Source organism: Notolepis coatsorum (genome assembly GCF_963971535.1).
Source record: "Notolepis coatsorum genome assembly, chromosome: 20".
Taxonomy (NCBI): Eukaryota; Metazoa; Chordata; class Actinopteri; order Aulopiformes; family Paralepididae; genus Notolepis; species Notolepis coatsorum.
The window spans coordinates 9,260,184-9,281,856 of NC_140184.1; the positions used below are offsets into that span (position 1 = coordinate 9,260,184).

At 42.3% G+C, this 21,673-nt stretch overlaps 1 protein-coding gene across 1 annotated transcript; it reads left to right on the plus strand.

Annotated features, from left to right (window-relative positions):
* Nucleotides 1-67: 67 nt before the first annotated feature.
* On the plus strand, nucleotides 68-20,746 carry dapk2a (death-associated protein kinase 2a). Its single transcript, XM_084337320.1, has 9 exons — nucleotides 68-145; nucleotides 2,080-2,203; nucleotides 8,192-8,413; nucleotides 10,939-11,077; nucleotides 14,425-14,554; nucleotides 15,903-15,978; nucleotides 17,081-17,233; nucleotides 18,254-18,299; nucleotides 19,992-20,746. The coding sequence occupies exons 2-9, from the start codon at nucleotides 2,121-2,123 to the stop codon at nucleotides 20,664-20,666; spliced, it is 1,524 nt and encodes a 507-aa protein (XP_084193446.1). The 5' UTR covers nucleotides 68-145; nucleotides 2,080-2,120; the 3' UTR covers nucleotides 20,667-20,746.
* The last annotated feature ends 927 nt before the right edge of the window (nucleotides 20,747-21,673 follow it).

Below are 21,673 nucleotides of genomic sequence, written 5' to 3' on the forward strand. Positions count from 1 at the left end.
TCAGAGTCGCATGTGCGCGGCTGAACAGCTGGTCTCAAGCACCAGGGTGCGCGCATTGGGAGCTCCGTGCGTCGGCTGTCCGGTTCTAACCAAGGCAGGAGAGCAAACCAATCCACGGGACGTCTTTGAACACCACTTGAATATGGTAAGACTCTTTTTGTTCATGATCTGCTAATAGACTATACGCTAGCTGAGATTCTTATAAGAGATTTTCGTTAATAATATCTTCTCTCCATTTCTCATGACTGTATATATCTAACTGTACGCATCAATTTAGCAGCATCAAACACGTCATTCCTATATCATTAAGATAATAAAGGTTAAGCATTGAGGCCCGTTTGTCTTTAAAACTCGTGACATTTTACCCTCCTTATTTCACTTCAAAAAGGTTGTGCAAAGAAAAGATAAATAGACAGTAGGCCTATAGCACAGTTTAGTACAGTATTGCAGTTTAGCATAACAGGATAATATAGCATATTACAGTATAGGTATAGTAATATAGTATAGCTGCTTAACATAGAATAATAATATATTAAAATATTGTATAATACTGTATATATAGTGTAGTATAAATAGTATGATTTAGTTATAGTATAATAAAATAAAAACAATACAATTATATAGTATAATAAGTTTAATATAGAATAATACATTATATAAATATATAGATAAATGTGTGTGTGTGTGTGTGTGTGTGTGTGTGTGTGTGTGTGTGTGTGTGTGTGTGTGTGTGTGTGTGTGTGTGTGTGTGTGTGTGTGTGTGTGTATAAATGAATGAACCTCAGTAAATATGCAATTTAACTGATAGATACACAAAATGTATTTATTTATGTACATTTAATTGTGTTGATGTTTCCATTTCTGCAAAATAAGTATGTACATTTTGTTTGGTTTGGTAAACATTGCACTATGAACAGTCTATCAGTGTACTGTATGTGTGTGGGGGCAGGTACAATAAGAATTTTCTTCTTCCTGTTCCTTTTGGCCATGGAATTTAGTGGATCAAATGAACTATATGTACTGTTGTTGGACTGTAACAATTCCATGTACGAACAAATAAAAATGAAATTTAAAATGAAATGAAACATTTTACCCTCTCTGTTATAAGTTTAAGTTCAGCATTGCAGTATATGTTGCAATTTTGGTCCCAAAATATGCCTGTTTGTTGTGTTTGTATGTTGTGTTCTCACAGGGACCATCTGCTGTCATAAAGGAAGGCTGACGCACTCTAATAACCCTAACTAACCTTACTGTCATGCACCTGTCCTAATAAACTAACCTACACTGTAGCACTCAACACTTTGATGAACATTGTTACTCAGCTGATAGAGTTGCACCCTTCCTGATGACTTGTCGTACAGAACTTGTAAATCACTTTGGATAAAAGCGTCAGCTAAATGACACAATGTAAATGTCTGTTTGTATGTTGTGTTCTTACGGGGACAGTCTGCTGTCATAAAGGAAGACTGACTCCACTCTTACATGTCTGTTTGTATGTTGTGTTCTCACAGGGACAGTCTACTGTCATAAAGGAAGACTGACACCGCTCTATATGTCTGTTTGTATGTTGTGTTCTTACAGGGACAGTCTGCTGTCATAAAGGAAGACTGACTCCGCTCTTACATGTCTGTTTGTATGTTGTGTTCTCTTACAGGGACAGTCTGCTGTCACAAAGGAAGACTGACTCCGCTCTATATGTCTGTTTGTATGTTGTGTTCTTACGGGGACAGTCTGCTGTCATAAAGGAAGACTGACTCCGCTCTTACATGTCTGTTTGTATGTTGTGTTCTTATACGGGGACAGTCTGCTGTCACAAAGGAAGACTGACTCCACTCTATATGTCTGTTTGTATGTTGTGTTCTTACAGGGACAGTCTGCTGTCACAAAGGAAGACTGACACCGCTCTATATGTCTGTTTGTATGTTGTGTTCTTACAGGGACAGTCTACTGTCACAAAGGAAGACTGACTCCGCTCTATATGTCTGTTTGTATGTTGTGTTCTTACAGGGACAGTCTGCTGTCACAAAGGAAGACTGACTCCGCTCTATATGTCTGTTTGTATGTTGTGTTCTCTTACAGGGACAGTCTGCTGTCATAAAGGAAGACTGACTCCGCTCTATATGTCGATGAGGACTGCAGCCATGGCCTCATTCAAGCAACAGAAAGTAGAGGATTTCTATGAAATCGGAGAAGAGTTGGGAAGGTAAAAATCGTACAGTTCGCCTTGATCGTTAATGAAGTTGCTCTGGAGTTATTTAGCTAGCCGCAGCCTACTTTCTGTCTAGTTTTTTACAAATCGATGTATGAAAACTTGACCTGCACCTCCGTTTCAGTCCATCTCTGCAGAGGAGAACCAGAAGAGACTAAAATGATGAAGAGATTAATGGAGATTTAAAGGCCCAATCCTCCATCCAAACTTAAACAAAAGGGTAGCTACAACATGTGTCTTAAAGGTTTCTATTCTCAAATTGAAGAACTGAGCTCTTGATACAAGGACTGATGTTGACTGATGGATTTTTGCTGCGTTATTTATTTACGCTTGACATGTTTGTAAACATTGAAGTACAACAAACGTGCATTGTACGTGGAAGAGGGTTAAGAAAATTCCAAAAGGGTTATTTTCCAAACTCTTCAAGAACAGGTTTACATACATACGCTTAACATTTTGATGGTCAAAATTTGAATTTAAAACACTAATTCCTGATTGGGAATTGGGAATTGTTTTTCAGTTGAATTCCTGTCAGTAGGCAGGTTGACAGTATGTAGAATGACCGTAAACACACACAATGTATGGCACAAGGAAGGAATAATTACATATTTATACTCTAACAGTACCCCCGTTTTGTCCCTGCATGAAGGAGAGGCTTTATTGTGTTGGAAGTGGTTTCACAAATGTATAATTACTTAGGCTACGTAACATGCATGAACATGAAACCTTTAGTGGAACCATGTAAGAACCCCCCCTCCCCCCCCCCACACACACATATTCTTATTACTAAATAATTGCACTCTTCTACAGACTGCAGCCCTTTCTATGGAACAGTGCTGTTTTGTGACACTTGTCACCTTGCTTTTTAAAGGAGCCTTCTAATTTTAGCGCTGCTATTCCTACTTGCAGGGCAGCCATGAATGAGGAAGTGCGGTATTATCTTCCTAGCCACCACGCCGAAACTCCAGGGGAAAACAGATGCAGCTGCGTTAGCCGTTTGCCCTTTGACCTTTGACTCTCACACCCGCTGCCTCCCTCTGCTTCCGTAACCTGTTCATGTTATTAAACCCGGTGGCTCACCAGTGGCATTTGCTGACATTCTGAGGTGTGTGAATGTGTGTGACGTCTAGGAGCAGAGACATCAGGCTTATCTCATCCCTGGCCCGCGGTTTCACTGCAGAAATAGCGCCCCGACTATGAATAGACCGCTTGGCCTATGGTGGTTGTTGTTGTGTCTGCGGGTCGGAATCAAATTACGCCTCCGTCATACGACGCCGGCTCAAGTAAATGTCCAGTATACAATCATTAATGAGCACCTCTGATACACAATTACACATTTTGTTTACAATTTTGTTAAACATTTTGTTTACAATTTTGTAAAATGACTTTGATGAACACTTTTATCCCTAGTCCCCCCCACATCTTTAACAACCCTTTCACTACTACACTACAAAGGGTTAACGTTTTCGCTACCACACTACAGAAGGTTAACCCTTTCACTACCACACTACAAAGGGTTGTGCTTCTCAAACTTTTTCTGTCAGGCCCCCCTTTGGCGGACCAAAATATTTTGGGTGGGACTTGTTTGCGTCCCTACAGCTTCTTATTCAATTGAGCGAGATGCTCGGTTATGTCACACAGCCAGTTTGCATCTGACAGTTCAGACAATATTTCTTCAACCCTTTGTTACCTATTCCGCCTGGATCTTTTTTGTATTTTGGGCTGTAAAATTGTCAAAGAATGTCTGAGGAGTAAGTGCTTTTGGCTTTTTTCCTTTGTTACTTCATCAATACCTCAGATGTTCAACATACATGTATGTGTAAGAATGTGTAATAACTAAGGCTGTCAAAGTTAAAGCTTTATTAACGCATTAACCCACAATTATTTTAACGCCGCTATTTTTTAACCCAAGATTAATGTTTAAAAAAAAAACGTTTTTTTTTTATTTTTATACCAGAGCTCTTGGGGGGCCACATCAAATGACGTGGCGGGCCACATTTGGCCCGCGGGCCATGAGTTTGACACCTATGCCTTAACTGCTGCATCATGAGATACTTGGTGGGCCATGAGATGAGATACTTGGTACTCAGCACCACACTCTGAAACTAGCTCTCTAGGTGGTATCAGATGAGATTTCAAAGAGTTCTTCCAAGAGTTTAGATGGAGATGTGTCAGGAAGCTTTGTCTCAATGTTGTCTGTAAAGGTTTTTTTTATCCAGAGTAACTTGGTGATCCTTTTCTGTGTTTTATTAAATAATGATTTTCAGATTTTGAGAAATGGTATTTTCATGGAGAACAGTGCAGCTGCAACAGATAGCACTTTAGTGATAATTTTCTGTAATCCAATTATTATAATTTTTTTAATAAATCTCAAGGCCCCCCCCCGTCATGCCTCTGCGCCCCCCCTGGGAGGCGCGCCCCCCACTTTGAGAAATTAAATGTGTCATTGATATTTCAGGAAAAGCACATTGGCAAACAGGAAGTGATTTGTTACTTTACCGATTTCCACCAAATTTGAGGAATATGTTTGCCTCTCAATGGCAAGGAGGCCTGGGAAGTTCTGAACCATCCAGCCCCATTGGTTGCGTAAAGAAACTCAAAGTGTTAAGAGCGATGCACTGCTCTGTTGTATGTTAGAACTTTGTAAAGAAACTCAAAGTATTAAGAGCGATGCTCTGTTGCTCTGTTGTAAATGTATATTTTTATCAAACAATTTTATCACACTTTTTTACTCTATTTTATCATTTCTAGTATTGCCTATTTTTAAACTGAATCAAACCGCACTTCAAACCGCACCGCATGAAACTATTTTATCACACTTTTTGACTCTGTCTATTCTATATTATAATTTTTATTACTGAATGAAACCGTAAACAGAGAGGCCTATTGGGATGTTAGATCCTAATGTGAAAAACTGATTTACCTTACCTTGCCACCTCTCTATCTTTTTTTATGCTCGCTTATGCCTGTATTTTTTTTTTACTGCTGTGAAGCACTTTGAACTGCAATTTCTGTATGAAAAGTGCTATACAAATAAAGTTGATTATTATTATTATTATTATTATTATTATTATTATTATTATTATTATTATTATTATTATTATTATTATTATTATTATTATTATTATTATTATTATTATTATTATTATTATTATTATTATTATTATTATTATTATTCATGAACATGAACTACTCCACAACACAACGGCTCGGATTAGGATGCAGGTCAAAAGGTGGATTGAGAATCCGGGCCGTTTGGGGGATATACCTGCTGTCAGAAAATATATATCTATGCACCTGTTTGTACTTACGTGCACATCCTCCCTTACTTTATCTATATCAGGAGATATCCTACTCTTACTAGTTACGCTGCTGGACAGTAGTAGTCATACTGTCTCTATTTATATAATACAACTCTGTACATACATCTGATTAGCACTACACTCAGTAGTACTAATTTGTATATTTTGTACCCAGTTATATTCATTGTACATAGTTGTACTGTCAGTGGCCTATGCTCCGCAGGGAGCAGAGTCAAGTAAATTAGTAGTTGTGCTGTATAAAGACAATACATTTTAATCTAATCTAATCTAATCTAAAACATAAGTATGTATGTAATTCCATCTATTCAGTAAATGTGGCCTTGGAAGGTGATTTCTCATTCCTGTGTGTTTGTGTAGTTAGTACTGAGGAACACCCATCCTGACTGATTGATTGATTTATTGATTGAAAATTGTATTAACAGATTGCAGAATGGGTACAATACAGTACGGCTCAATACACACAATTGTTAAGGGGATGCAGACCAGAGAAAGACTTTCGTCTCTTTTACATCAGGGTCCCCCATTTTCAATTCATAATGACATTCATGACATCCACAACATACAGATATACAGATATATATCATGACATTTACGACATACCAGAGATTACCAGAGATCCTAACAGAAACTATACATTTCTAGGGGGAGGAAACTGTACATTAGGAAGGGGTTGGGTGGGGGTGGGGGGGATTTGGACATTTCCGGGGGCCAGTTTAGAATTGCAGCCTCCCGTAGGTGCTCTTCGATGGCGGTTTTGAAGGTGGGTAGGGATGCACATTATTTTACGGCTGTGGGTAGGGTGTTCCACATTGTTGTGGCATAATTGCTAAACGTGTTTAGTCCCTTGTTTGTGCCGAATCTGGGTTGAACATGATTTGAGGAACTCCCTCTGGTGTTGTGGTCGTGGAATTCACTGACCTTTGGGAAGTATTTCGACATGTATATGGGTATCTTAGTGCTGTAGTCTATCTTGTAGACAAGGCCCATTGCAAGCTGCTGTACTCTGTCGTCTACTCTAAGCCATCCTAGGATGTCAAAATGGGCAGGGGTGAGGTGAGTTTTAGGAGTCAAGGTCAAGCAGTAGTCTGCCCAGTTTGTTTTGTGATGTTTGTAATCTTGTTTTTAGTGCCTTTGAGGTGCTTTGGTACCATGAGGTGCAAGCATAGTCGTAGTACCCTTGAATGAGTGCTCCTGTTATAGTATTCATGGTATTCTTGCTTAACAGAGAGGAGATCCAGTACAAGAATCTTGTTCGTTGGTTGACTTTTTTTTATTACATTGGTTGCCATTTTGTCACAGGAAAGATTTCCTTCTAGGATGGAACCCAGGTATGTAATTTCATCTTTCCTTGTGACAATATTGTCACCCACTGTAACAGAGAAGCCGTTTGCCTTGCTGAGTTTGTTATTTGAACCGAAGAGAATGGACTCTGTTTTGCCCATGTGTAATGATAGTTTGTTATCAGCGAGCCAGGTGCAGATTCTGCCGAGTTCAGAGCTGAGGGATTTTTCAACCTGTAACTTGTTCTTGTCAGAGACCAGCAGGGCTGAGTCGTCCGCGAACAGCAACAAGTTGCAGTCACAGGCTGATGACATGTCATTTGCATAAATTAGGAACAGTAAAGGTCCTAGTATGCTTCCTTGTGGAACACCACAGCTCACTGGGGTGGGGGGGGGGGGGGGGGGGGTAGTGCACCGTTTACCTCCACCATCTGTTCTCTCCCCTCCAGGTATGGATTGCATCCAGCTCACTGATGGACTATCAAAACCAATTGCTTCTAGCTTGTCAATCAGAATGGAGTGATTGACAGTTTCTAAAGCCTTTTGGAGGACCAGCATGACCATGCCGCAGTATTTGCCCGCGTCCACCTCTTGTTTTATGTGGTTGTTCAAATAGAGAAGGCATGTGTCAGTGGAGTGGGATGTTCTGAAGCCAGATTGGAATTCGTAGATTAGCTTTTTTTCCCGCGAGGTACTTTTCGACCTGTTCGTAGACCATTTTTTCCATGACTTTTGAGATGGAGGTAAGAATAGAAACAGGGCGGTAGTTGCCTGGGTCTAATTTGCTGCCTTTTTTGTGCAGGGGGGTCACTCTCGCAATTTTTAAGTCTTTGGGGACGTATCCCTGTTTTATGGAGAGGTTTATTATGTGGGTGATGACTGGGGTGATGGCGGCTGCTGAGTCTCTGAGTAATTTGGAGGGGATGTTGTCATGGCCAGTGGCCTTGTTAGTTTGGAGGGCGCTCAGTTTTTTGAGCACCTCATCTGTTGTTACCATTTTGAGTTTGAAGTAGTCTTTGCGGACCCCTAGGTTTTTGTAGAAGGCTAGGATGTGTTCTACCCCAAAATGCCCCGAGTGGGAGGGTAGTTTATTAACCAGTTTTGTGGCTATGTTTGTAAAGAAAATGTTTAAGTAATTGGCCACCTCCAGCTTGTCTGTGATGAGGGTTTTTTTCTGTCTTTATGTTGATGTTTGAAAATCTGGTTTTTATTTTTTTGCTGCAGCCTAGTTGGTTGTTGAGTAATTTCCAAAGTTCACAGGATTTGTTTTTGTTTTCCTCACTTTTGTCATTGATGAATTTTTTTACATAGTTTTTAGCCTGTTCCTTTGTAGTTTGATCCTATCCCATCTCACGTCAGGTTCTTTCTGTTGGTTCCAGTGGACAGTTTGCCATCGTAAAGCAATGCAGGGAGATGAGCACGGGGCTCGAGTTTGCCGCCAAGTTCATCAAGAAGCGTCAGAGCGTGGCCAGCCTCCGCGGGGTGCGCCGGGAGGAGATCGAGCGCGAGGTGAACATCCTGCAGCAGACCCAGCACCCCAACATCGTCACCCTGCACGACGTCTACGAGAACCGCACCGACGTGGTGCTCATCCTGGAGCTGTGAGTGAACCACCACACGTTGTTGTAGATCCAGGGGTGTAAAGTACTTGAGTAATTGTACTTCATTACAATACTTAAGTACTGTTTTGGGGGATTTGTACTTTATTCAAGTAATATTAGGTTTGTATACTTGTACTTTTACTCAATAAATCACGCGCACCAAACCCTGGCAGCACATCACCCCCACCCTGCAAAAACTCCACTGGCTCCCCATCAACTATCGAATCCCCTACAAGATCCTCCTCCTCACCTACAAATCCCTGCACGGGTTGGCCCCTTCCTACCTGACCAACCTACTCCACCCCTACACTCCAGCACGAGGCCTCCGATCCTCCAACTCCGACCTCCTCACCATCCCCCGCACCAGGCGTTCCACACTGGGAGACCGAGCTTTCGCTGCAGCAGCCCCCAGACTGTGGAACTCCCTCTCCCCCCTCATCCGAGGCTCTGACACCATCAACCTCTTCAAAACCAAGCTAAAAACCCACCTGTTCACACTTGCCTTCACGCAACACGGCCCCGCTCCCAAGTAGCCCACCCCTGACTCTTTTTAAGCCACAGATTCCGTTGTTTTGTTTTGTTTTGTTGTTTGTTTGTTAATTTTAACCACTTCATCCAATTGGACAGAACTTGCCTCCTTTTTTTATTTATTTTTATCTCTTATCTTATTTGTTTTTCTTGTTGTTACTATACACAGATCTTTTATGTATTTTATTATATATATTTTTTCAATTTTATTACTTACTTTTATTTTTTTCCATCCTTTCCTTGTACAGTGTCCTTGAGTCTGAGAAAGGCGCTTCTCTCTTAAAATTCAATCTATTATTATTATTATTATTAATTACATTTCAGAGGAAAATAACGTACTTTTTACTCCTTACATTTAAAATGCAGACCTACAACGTACAAAGTACAAATCTTGCAGGTCCAACCATTTTAATTAGTATATTTGTTTCTCTGGCCGAACTAACGTTAACATTATTAATCCTGCGGCCGCACTTTATTTAAAAACAGCCAATCAAATCCCCATCAATGGAAAATGTACCCGCCCATACCCATGCTGATTGGTCCTTGTGCAAGACTAGAAAGCGGGGATCTTTGATTAAACACCTGCTATCAGAAGAATAGACAGTCAGAAAAAAAGTTGTAACTTTAACTTTTTAGTACTTAAGTACATTTAAAAGTAGAAACTTTTTTACTTGACTCAAGGGTGTTTTTAGCCAGATACTCTGACTTTTACTTGAGTACGATTTGAGACGGTACCCCGTACCCATACTTTCACTTAAGTATAATTTCTGGGTACTTTTTACACCCCTGCGTAGATGGTGTAGAAGTGTGAGGGGGGCAGGTTCTCCTAACATGAGCAAAGTACCTGTGAACAGCCACTAGGGGGGCAGAGTGGCTAACTGTGAGTGAAAACTCTGGCTCAAGTAAACTCCCAGTATACAATCATTAATAAGCACCTCTAATACACCGTTTACATTTTTTTGATGAACATTTCTTTCCCTAGTCCCCCCCCCCCACATCTTTAACCCCTTCACTACCGCTCTACAGCAGGTTAACCAATTTCACTACCACACTGCAAAGGGTTAACGATTTCACTAACCCTTTCACTACCACATTACAAAGGGTTAACGTTTTCACTACCAAACTACAAAGGGTTAACACTTTCACTACCACACTACAGAAGGTTAACCCTTTCACTACCACACTACAGACGTGAAAGGGTTAACATTCTGTTGTGTGGTAGTGAAAGGGTTAAATGTGTCATTGAGATTTCAGGAAAATTGCTTTGGTAAAAAGGAAGTGATTTGTTACTTGTGAGTGAAGCGCATAGAATTCACATTTCGGCAGGAGAGGCGATCTGCTTCTTAATGGTAAATGGTGCATTTATATAGCAGCTTTTATCCAACAATTGTACATTTTATACACAATTTTGTTCCTCACATTCTCTCACCGACGGCGGAGGCAACCATGCAAGGTGCCGACATGCTCAACGTGAGGAGCGGGAATCGAACTGGGAACCTTCCGATTACCAGACGACCGCTCTACCTCCTGGGCCACAGTCGCCTCCCAAAGCTTGCTGCTTTGTATAGTGCAATGCTATACCACTCAGAATGAAAAGAAACAAACACAACATCTCAAAACTAACATGAAAAACATCAAATTGTCTAATTGACAACTACCATAATCTTCTCTAATTTATATATCTATATATTTTATACCCAAGTAATTACATCTAATCTAAATTATTACTAGCATGAAATGTGTTAATTTAATAAAAAAAAATATTTGGAGGATAGAGTCCTGAAAATTGGATATCAATCTTTTTAATAAAAAGAAAAAAATTAATAATAATATCCAGTCTCTACCAGAGCCCAGCCAATAATACCCTCCTTGAGAACGGTACCAAGAACAAGATATTAACGTTGTGACTTTGAAATGTAACGAGGTTCCTCTTGATATTGATCTGACGCGGCAGCGGTGGCAGACGGTCTGCTGAGCGACTGGTGTCTGTGTTCCAGGGTGTCTGGAGGAGAGCTCTTTGATTTCCTGGCCCAGAAGGAGTCTCTGAGTGAACAGGAGGCCACCCAGTTCATCAAGCAGATCCTGGAGGGAGTGCACTACCTCCACACCAGGAAGATCGCCCACTTCGATCTCAAGGTGCGTCCACGCAACGCATGATGCAGTAGTAGCCTATTATGGTATAGTAGTAGCCTATTATGGTATAGTAGTAGCCTATTATGGTATAGTAGTAGCCTATTATGGTATAGTAGTAGTAGCCTAAAGGATAGTAGTAGCCTATTATGGTATAGTAGTAGCCTATTATGGTATAGTAGTAGCCTATGGTATAGTAGTAGCCTATTATAGTATAGTAGTAGTAGCCTATTATTGTATAGTAGTAGCCTATGGTATAGTAGTAGCCTATTATGGTATAGTAGTAGCCTATTATGGTATAGTAGTAGTAGCCTATTATGGTATAGTAGTAGCCTAAGGAATAGTAGTAGCCTATTATGGTATAGTAGTAGTGTAACTGAGGGGTACAATTCCCTGACTGTATTACTAGATATGATACTTACTACCACTACCTTTGTACTTAATATTCGGCCACCCAGTACTCGGCATAAATATATTATGATGAACACTGTCACGTAGATGAAACGGATCCAACACAAATGTACGAATTAGAAATAGGTCTTTATTTCTACACAGCGATGGTGTGTAGAGCAAGCACTTAATCAAATCAATCACGTTTATGAATGGGAATTAGTATGCACTTTTATGGCAAGAGTATTCGTCGGTATATCAATAGAGAATGTCCAATCTCTGAAGGCGCAGGTGGTACATATACGACCTGGAATAGTTAAGGAATAACAGCAATGATACTTTAATGATTATAGGCTGGATACACTAGGGGGGGTTAATCCGGTCGCTTGTAAGCCGACAGGAGTAGGAAGGGGGGGGGGGTAGAATCCGGCTGCCTCATCCGGCCAAGGGTATCCCAGGTGAACCCACTGTAGTGCCGTTCAATGCGCCGGCGATCCTTGGACCACAGATGAAAGCAGGTGGACTCTTTGTGGGCCGGCGTCCTCCGGTCCACGGAGGAGAGACGTGAAGCGACCTCGTCTTGCAGAGCGTCTCCTCACCTTGCGTCCTCTCCAGGGGGGGGGGTTCCAACACACGGCAGTGTCGGGGGTCTTTATCCATGGAATAATCAACGTATACAAAGCATAATCCGTGCCGGGGAAGGCGGGCTGTCGTCGGTAGAATAATCCGGTATACAGGTCCACTCGCTCGTCGGCTCTGGGGCTCCTCGGGTGCAGCTTCACGTGGGGTCAACCACCCTGGATAAGCAGCCAGTTCTCTGCCCGAAACGATGGGGTACTGACTACGGTAGTATTCTCACCGCACGAAGCACTATATATTAACAGACTATTATTAGCTTAATAGACTACGTCCAACTCGACGATATAGTGCCAAATATGACTATTCAAATATTAATATACACGATGTCTCAATACCGATGGTAGGCGAACTTGGCCTTACTCCCACACGTGGCGTCGCGGGGAGGCTTTACGTCTGTGACTCTATTGGAGGGTAAGAAACTGGACTGAAAAGGAAGTCCTACTTTAGTAGCGCAGTATATATACGCACTATGAACAAATAGTCCCATTAGTGGTGCGGTAGCCAGATTCCTACGCGGAACTAGGACTTGTTCGTACATGTTGAGCGGTACGTTTGAACTGGGTCTGAGGGGTATGGCAGCCTGGCACCAAGGTCTCGACCAATAGTAGAATGGAGACTATTATGGGATGTTCAGTAGGCTAGAATGGATATTCAATGCATATTGTACAAGGAATATACAAGGGATATCAGGGAATATTAGAGAATATACAAATACAATTAAATATATATATATAATAAATATATATATTCGGTTTAATCTGGCCCTTCACAACAAGTAGCCTATTATGGTATAGTAGTAGTAGCCTATGGTATAGTAGTAGCCTATTATGGTATAGTAGTAGCCTATTATGGTATAGTAGTAGTAGCCTATTATGGTATAGTAGTAGCCTATTATGGTATAGTAGTAGTAGCCTAAGGAATAGTAGTAGCCTATTATGGTATAGTAGTAGCCTATTATGGTATAGTAGTAGCCTATGGTATAGTAGTAGCCTATTATGGTATAGTAGTAGTAGCCTATTATGGTATAGTAGTAGCCTATTATGGTATAGTAGTAGCCTATGGTATAGTAGTATCCTATTATGGTATAGTAGTAGCCTATGGTATAGTAGTAGCCTATTATGGTATAGTAGTAGCCTATGGTATAGTAGTAGCCTATTATGGTATAGTAGTAGCCTATTATGGTATAGTAGTAACCTATTATGGTATAGTAGTAGCCTATGGTATAGTAGTAATTGGCGACAGTGGCTCAGGAGGTAGAGCGGTCACCTGGTAATCGGATGGTTCCCGGTTCGATTCCCGCTTCTCCCGGGCAGCGTGTCGAAGTGTCCTTGAGCAAGACACTTAATGCCTAATTGCCCTTGATGAGCAGGTTGGCACCTTGCATGGTTGCCTTCGGCCGTTGGTGTGAGAAATGTGACAATGTGAGGAACAAATTGTAAAGCACTTTGGATAAGAGTGCTATATAAATGCACCATTTACCATTTTATGAGATATTCACATTGTTCTTTGGCATAGTGCTCTAAATGCCAGCTGAATGCTTCATTTATGGTCAGGGTCAAAGCAAAAGCACATACCGGTAGGTACATCAAAACTCCCAAAGGTAGAACCACTAGGGGGAGCAACAAGCTTCTAGTTAGTAGTTTGTACAAAGCAGTTTCAATAAATCAGGATTTTGGATTGACTTATTCACAATAGCATGGCCAATTCTACTTTGGCTTTCAGTAAGTGTTTATGTGTAGTTACTCTTTAAAGCTGAGCTGAAATGAAAATTTTACTGTTTTAGATCATTTCCCCAGTCATATTGTGCATAATTATTATTGTTTAACAATAATATGCAAAAATAAATACAAATTACTTTGTATTCCATCAAAATTCAACCATGTTTTCTCCATGTGATAGTTTTGCACAAACCAATTTCAACCAATAATATCATGACTTTTTTCGCTCTGGAGACCCCAGTGTGTGTGTACGTGTGTGTGTGTGTGTGTGTGTGTGTGTGTGTGTGCGTGTGCGTGTGTGCGTGCGTGCGTGTGTGTGACGTCCACCGTGTGGTAGTGAAAGGGTTAACCATTTGTTGTGTGTGGCCGTGAAAGTGTTAAACTTCTGTATTGTTGCAGTGAAAGGGTTAACCTTCTGTAGTGTGGTAGTGAAAGGGTTAAAGACATGTGTACAGTACATGTTTTGAACTTTGCATTTGTGCTGCCAGTGCAGATGTTATTCTCTTCACCAGCCTTCACCAGGCCGTCACACAGCAGTCACACAGCAGTCACTGCGGCTCTTAAAAGTGCTCCCTCAGCAAAACCACTCTCCCCTCTGCTCCGCAGCCTGAAAACATCATGCTCCTGGACAAGAACGTGCCCCTGCCCAGAATCAAACTCATCGACTTTGGTCTCGCGCACAAGATCGAGGCTGGGGTTGAGTTTAAAAACATCTTTGGAACTCCTGAGTTTGTGGGTAAGAGAGACCAGAGAGTAGTTATTAAAGGGGAACTATTTTACTATTTCTTTCACTATTTGGGCACTTTTACACAATTCCTGTGAGTCTATGGAACACCTCTGTAATATATATATTTTTTTTATTCATTGTTTTGTATTTCTAATCAAGTCCTCAAAAACAGCATTTTTCTACCTCAAGATCTCGAGCCGTTTTGAGCCTGGGCTCCTAAACCACTGCGCCGGGTCCCGCCGCCTGAACATTAACATGCAGCGGTGTCTTTTTTTTTTTTGATCCACTTTTTCTCCATTTTCTATATTTTCTCCCATCCCAATTTCGTATCATCCAATTCAACCCTCCCCTGTCACGAACGCTGTTTCTTGCCTCCCACAAGCCGGCTGCAGTGAGGACTAAGTCATACATAGCACAAGTCCCCTCCGGTACTTGAGGTAACAGCAGTCGCATCTTTTCACCTGCGCAGCTCGACCTCTCAGTGTCGAGGAGTAACGCGTGGGAGGCTCACGCTGCCCCCGACACTTCCTGATTCTACTGCGCAGGCGCACCAACCGACTTGTAGGAGTCGCTTGTTCACAACGTTCGATCCCCACCCTTCAGTTTTTCCCTCCCCGTAATACGGCCAATGTGTATTACTGCGGACGACCAGCCAAACTGAAAAACAATGTGGAGAGCTGGATTCGAACACGCGAATCCTAGCGTCTCCACACTGGTGGCGAGTGCCTTAGACCACTACGCCACCTAGCCGCCTATGCAGCGGTGTCTTTATGACATCACATATCGCGCACATTTTCAAATGACTCAGTTCAGTGAGGGTGAATATTGTGAGAGGAGAATTGGAAGAATGCGCCAATATGAGAATTTTGAGACATAGATCATATTAATATAAGTTCACATAGCTAGGAAACAATGCTAAACACTCAAAAAGGCCATTTATAAGATAGTTCCCCTTTAAAGCATAATTTCTGTATTATTTTCGGTTGTTGTTGTTGTTGTTGTTGTTGTTGTTAAAACAACTAGTTGATCGGGGCGCTCAAGTGGCGCACCACGTACTGCGCTGCATCACAACACGGCCGTCCCGGGTTCGACTCCCGGACCCGGCGACCTTTGCCGAATGTCTTCCCCCCATCCATCTCCCACTCCTCCTCTCTCTCTCTCTCCACCGGACTGCCCGGTAGCAAAAAGCCAATAAACAAAAATAATAATAAATAAAAAAATAACTAGTTGATCAACTGTAATAGTGTATTTTTGATAGCCTGGCTCTAGACCTCAGAGATTGCTGTCAGCAGAATCCAGGCTATATCTCTGATGCATCTCTGTCGTTAATCTGTCGTAATCTGTCCGATTGTTCCAGCACCTGAAATCGTCAACTACGAGCCGCTGGGGTTAGAGGCAGACATGTGGAGTATTGGCGTCATCACCTATATTCTGTGAGTGAACAACATGCAAAGCATTTATTCCTCGTCGTCTACTGTAATACTTAGGAAAACGACGCCAAAACACTGTCTTCTCCAGAGTCAGACAAGAAGATAGATACCAATCTTGATACCAATAGATACCAAGCTGTCTGGCTGCAAGCTAGCCTAGCTTAGCACAAAATGAATGGAACGGATCAGCTAGCTCAGCTGTTGGCCAATAACACCTCTCCCGGAGTTCTAAACTATAGGCTAGTGGTCTGTATCCGCTTCCATTCATTTGTGCTAAGATAGACTAGCTTGCAGCCGGATAGCTTGGGGGCGGGAGGGACGACGGGATGGGTCAAGCGCAGAGGCATTTCACCGATGTGTGTGTTCCTGTGTGTCGCCCATCTTACATGTGTGTGTTGCGGCATGACAAATAAAGACTTCTTCTACATGGGTGATGAGTATGGATAACATGGGTAACATTCCCCCAGGCCATCAGAACACTGAACACTGAACTCTCCACTCACAAGTACACATGGGCACACACACGCACGCACGCACGCACGCACGCACGCACGCACACACACACACACGCACGCACGCACGCACACACACACACACACACACACACACACACACACACACACACACACACACACACACACACACACACACACACACACACACACTCATGCTGCAACCGCTTTAAACAATCACTTTAAACAAAATGTCACTTTAAATAATGGAAAAGTCACTTTAAAGGAATGAGATATATAAAAAGTCACTTTAAGGAAATAACCGATTCCCTCTTGTATAGTATAGTTTAGATACATTAAGTATAATAATGACAGAGTTAAAATTGTATATTGTCTAGTAGTGTAGGAACCAGTGCCTTCTCAGGATTTTAGCATGTCTATTTTTATCATGCACATCTTATGTCTTACCTGTTTTTTCTTCTATATCTATTTTATTATTGTATTATTGCACAATCGATGCGGGCATGACCACCCGGATTTAACTGTATATGCCCTGGTATGTATGTGACAAATAAACCTCTTGATTCTTGATTCTTGATTCTAACATCAAAGTATGATGTCTGTTGTAAACGATCCGTCACGTGGTGCTTCAGACTGAGCGGCGCGTCGCCCTTCCTGGGGGAGACCAAGCAGGACACGCTGGGGAACATCTCCGCCATCAACTACGACTTCGACGAGGAGTTCTTCTGCCACACCAGTGAACTGGCCAAGAGGTTCATCAGGCAGCTGCTTGAGAGGGATAAGATGTAAGAGACGGCTACTGGCTACTGGCTACTGGCCCGGGTTCGATTCCCAGGCAACGTGTGAAAGTGTCCTTGAGCAAGACACTTGACCCCTAATTTGCTCCCGATGAGCAGGTTGGCACCTTGCGTGGGTCGCCTCTGCCGTCGGTGTGTGAATGTGTGAGTGAATGTGAGGAACAGAATTGTAAAGCACTTTGGATAAAAGCTGCTATATAAATGCACAATTTTGACCATTTACCAGTTACTGGTAACATGGAGAGAAATAAATGTGAACATAACCCTATTTTATTTTATATGGTCAAAATAATTCTGGATTGGGCCTTTAAAGGGTAAGAACTTTGCACCGCCGAGCCCCAACAACCTACTGGTGAAGTTGCTGGTCAGTATAGAGTCCTCTCTCAGCACAATCCATGCTGTTCTTCATACCTGCAGCTATAGTTAGTCACAAAGTGAATACAATAAAGCCATGCTTCAGTCTGTACAAGCCCCAAAATAAACACTGAAACCTACCCCGCTTCATTGGGGTTAGGGCCCAGAATTCAGAATTTAAGGCTTTAAAAGTCCAATATATATTTTTAAACCATATAAATTAGGATTATATTCACATTTATTTGATTTGTAGATTGAGATAATGTTGTTTGGAACTTTACCCCGTCTGATTTAATCCATTAAGGAAAAACATTACTGACATAAACAAACCTATTATAGCCACTGAATTCAAGAGATACAGTTTAAACCTCATATTTATCTGTTGTTGACTGTGGGTTTGTGTATCAAATCTCAGTCGACCAACAAGTGAATGGAAATATGTCTCCCTTCCTGTTTCTGATTTCTGTTGGTGGGGTTATCCATTTGTTTATTTTTGGATCACAGATAAGGCCTCTAAGTCAATAAATGTGCATGCTTCCATGTATTTGTATTGCTTACTAGAAACACTTGACCCCCTTGGCCATGGTAAAGTTTACTGAGTTCAGTTGTGTATACTGCTTGTTGAATTGTTTACATTGTGTCTTTGTCCTACAGGAAAAGGTTAACTATCCAAGATGCTCTTAATCACCCTTGGATTAAGGTATTACGAATACCTTTATATTACATTTCAGATTTATGCTGTAGGCCTATCATGACCCCACCGTATGCTTATCAATATCACATGCTTAACACTTTCCGTGCCAGCAGGGGGAGCCAAAGATAGCGCTTGAGTGCCGGCGCTGTAGTCAATGGGAGAGCGATCACATTTGCGAACGCATAAACTATATCTTAAATTATGGCTATACGCCCGTTGCTTATCAATGACGTGTTTGCAGTCAACATTGTCGAAACGGATTGTTTTTTAATTGGTTCATTTCCGTTTATACCATTTTGAAAAACTCTAGTTTTTTTAAACTTTCAGAAAAAAAAAGATTCTGCAGGAATCGCGCTTTACTGGAATACACAAAACACGTTGTAATTTTTTGGCCTATTTATGAATCGTTTTCAAATAAACGCTAGATTATCGATAGTATATGTGTACTTATAGAAGCGGGCTGAAAAATCGATTATCTTATTTCCTGATCAGCACACACCCACTCACAGCCACACACACACATATGGGACACGCTGATATATAGGTGAAAAAAGCTCTGATTATCCCAAGACTGGTAAAATTGATTCCTTACCTCAGATCAGATGTTCTGCAAAAAGATTATTCCAATTCCTGATCGCCATTCCAAATATCGATCGCGTTTATTGATCCAACGCTGGGTGGTCGAAAGACATATTCCACGCTGTTCTGAGGGTGGGCAATGACTGGGATCGTCTCCAGTTACATGCATGTCTTTTTTTACCATCCATTTTATTTAGTTTATTCCAAATGGGTGCAATACCATCCGGAGAGACGATAGGGGGCGGTATTTTCCCTGTTCGAGCTCAAAGCCAGTCCCAGTGGTAACGTGAGGCTAGATTGATGAAATATGAATGGAAATCGCTAATATAAAAAAAACGATTAAAAACGAGATTTCTCATCGCCTGGCACTCAACGGTTGGCATGAACTAACAAGATTTGGCACTGAAAGTGTTAATGGTCCCTAAATATTATGCCTGTTATCTTTATATTAAGTATTTAAATGTTAAGCTGTTGTTCGTTGACCTTTCAGACCATAGAACATATCAGAGTGGAATTTTAGTTTGCCCCCCCTTTGTCAATTATGTTCATTGTGTCAAATAATTCATAGTAACTGTCCTCTTGTCTTCCCTAAACCCTTTCACTGCCACACTGTAGAAGGTTAACCCTTTCACTACCACACTGTGTAGAAGGTTAACCATTTCACTACCACACTGTAGTGAAAGGGTTAACCCTATGTAGTGTGATAGTGAAAGGGTTGACCCGTTGTATGTGGTAGTGAAAGGGTTAACCTTCTGTAGTGTGGCAGTGAAAGGGTTGACCCTTTGTAGTGTGGTAGTGAAAGGGTTAACCTCATGTAGTGTGGTAGTGAAAGGGTTAACCTTCTGTAGTGTGATAGTGAAAGGGTTAACCTTCTGTAGTGTGGTAGCAAAAGGGTTAACCCTTTGTAGTGTGATAGTGACAGGGTTAATGTGCACCAAGCCCACACTTGGCGCATCATGACTATAGGGATGAGAGGAATTCCACTTCATCTAGAGATGCACTTCAGCTCCAACCCAACACCCCCCCTGCTGTGTCTGCATGTTCCACTGAGTGCCCCGTATCGATGCGTTACCTCCTCTACGCAACATCCACTAACTCCGTCCTCTCCTTCCCCCCAAGTCCAATGAGCACAACGAGGAAAGCAAACCCCCGGAGACCCGCGAGACCAAGAAGCGCGAGCGGCGTCAGCTGAAGACCAAGCGCCTGCGGGAGTACACCATCAAGTCCCACTCCAGCATGCCGCCCAACCACACCTACGTGAACTTCGAGCGCTTCGCCCAGGTGGTGGAGGACATCGACCAGATGGAGGGCTCCTTCAGCAGCCTGGCGGCGGCCCACGACTCCCTGCAGGAGGACATCGACGCCATGGTCTCCGTCTACAACGACAAGGAGGCCTGGTACAAGGAGGAGAGCGAGGGCGTGCGCCACGAGCTCTCGCAGATCCGCTACGAGTTCCGCAAGGTGGAGGCCATGAAGAGGAACGTGCAGGACGACATGCGGGCCGTGCACGTCAGCCTGAGCGCCGTCAGCGGCCGCTACCGGGAGAGGAAGGAGCACTTCGACGCCCTGCGGCAGGAGCTGAGCGACGAGCTGAAGTGGGTGCAGGAGGTGGTGGGCTCGTTCCCCGTGGACGCGGGCGGGGGCGGCGGCGGCGGCTATCCCAACTGCAGCTTCTCCACGGTCTTCAACAACGACGTGAACGAGGCTCTGAAGGAGCTGCTGAGCCACTCGTGCGGCGGGGAGCTGCTCTCAGGGATCCAGCTGGACCTCACGGAGACGGGACAGCAGAGATAGAGAGACGGTGACACCGTGTCTGAGTGAGACGGGACAGCGGAGATAGAGAGACGGTGACACCGTGTCTGAGTGAGACGGGACAGCGGAGATAGAGAGACGGTGACACCGTGTCTGAGTGAGACGGGACAGCGGAGGTAGAGAGACGGTGACACCGTGTCTGAGTGAGACGGGACAGCGGAGATAGAGAGACGGTGACACCGTGTCTGAGTGAGACGGGACAGCGGAGATAGAGAGACGGTGACACCGTGTCTGAGTGAGACGGGACAGCGGAGATGGAGAGACGGTGACACCGTGTCTGAGACGGGACAGCGGAGATGGAGACAGTGCAGGGTTCGCACAAGGTCCTTGAAGTGCTTAAAGTGCTTGATTTTTCGGGGGGGGGGGGGGGGGGGAGTCAAGGCCTGGAATTCCTTGAAAACAGCAATTTTTTTAACAAAGTGCTTAAAAAGTCCTTGAAATTCAAATCAACCATTCACATTCAAGTTTTGTTCATCCATGATAAAAAAAATCTGAATCAAGAATTTTTTTTTTTTTTTTTTAATGGGCTATGTATTGCTATTCCTAGAACTATTTGGGCAACTTTACACAATTCCTGTTAGTCTATTGAAGACATTTGTAAGGTTAAAGTGTAACTAATTGTCGGAAATTGGTTTTAAGCCATAAATATTGGATCAGATTTCTTTCTATAAAAAACAGCATTTTTATTTTTTTCAATCAAATCTTTTTATTCCTTTTCTTTTTTCAAAACAAGACAAGACACAACACAATACAGTAATAATAATAATAATAATAATAATAAACAACAATAATAGACAGGACTTCACATGACAATAACAGTAGTAATAATAATAACACAAATGATAATAAATTGGACTAACAAAATAATAAATAACAGAGTATAAATTAAATAAGTCGCCACTGAATTCTAGGTAAAGGAATAGGAAATTAACCCCTTACCGTATAGTGAGCCTCCTGAGCCCCCTCCATCTCTAGATCCGGCAGCCACG

Bases quoted from the DNA above. Each gene is read 5' to 3' on its own strand.
- dapk2a (XM_084337320.1), top strand. From the start codon at position 2,121: ATGTCGATGAGGACTGCAGCCATGGCCTCATTCAAGCAACAGAAAGTA. The intron at 17,234-18,253 runs GTAAGAGACGGC...TTTGTCCTACAG, and splicing joins CTGCTTGAGAGGGATAAGAT to GAAAAGGTTAACTATCCAAG. The intron at 18,300-19,991 runs GTATTACGAATA...CTTCCCCCCAAG, and splicing joins TTAATCACCCTTGGATTAAG to TCCAATGAGCACAACGAGGA.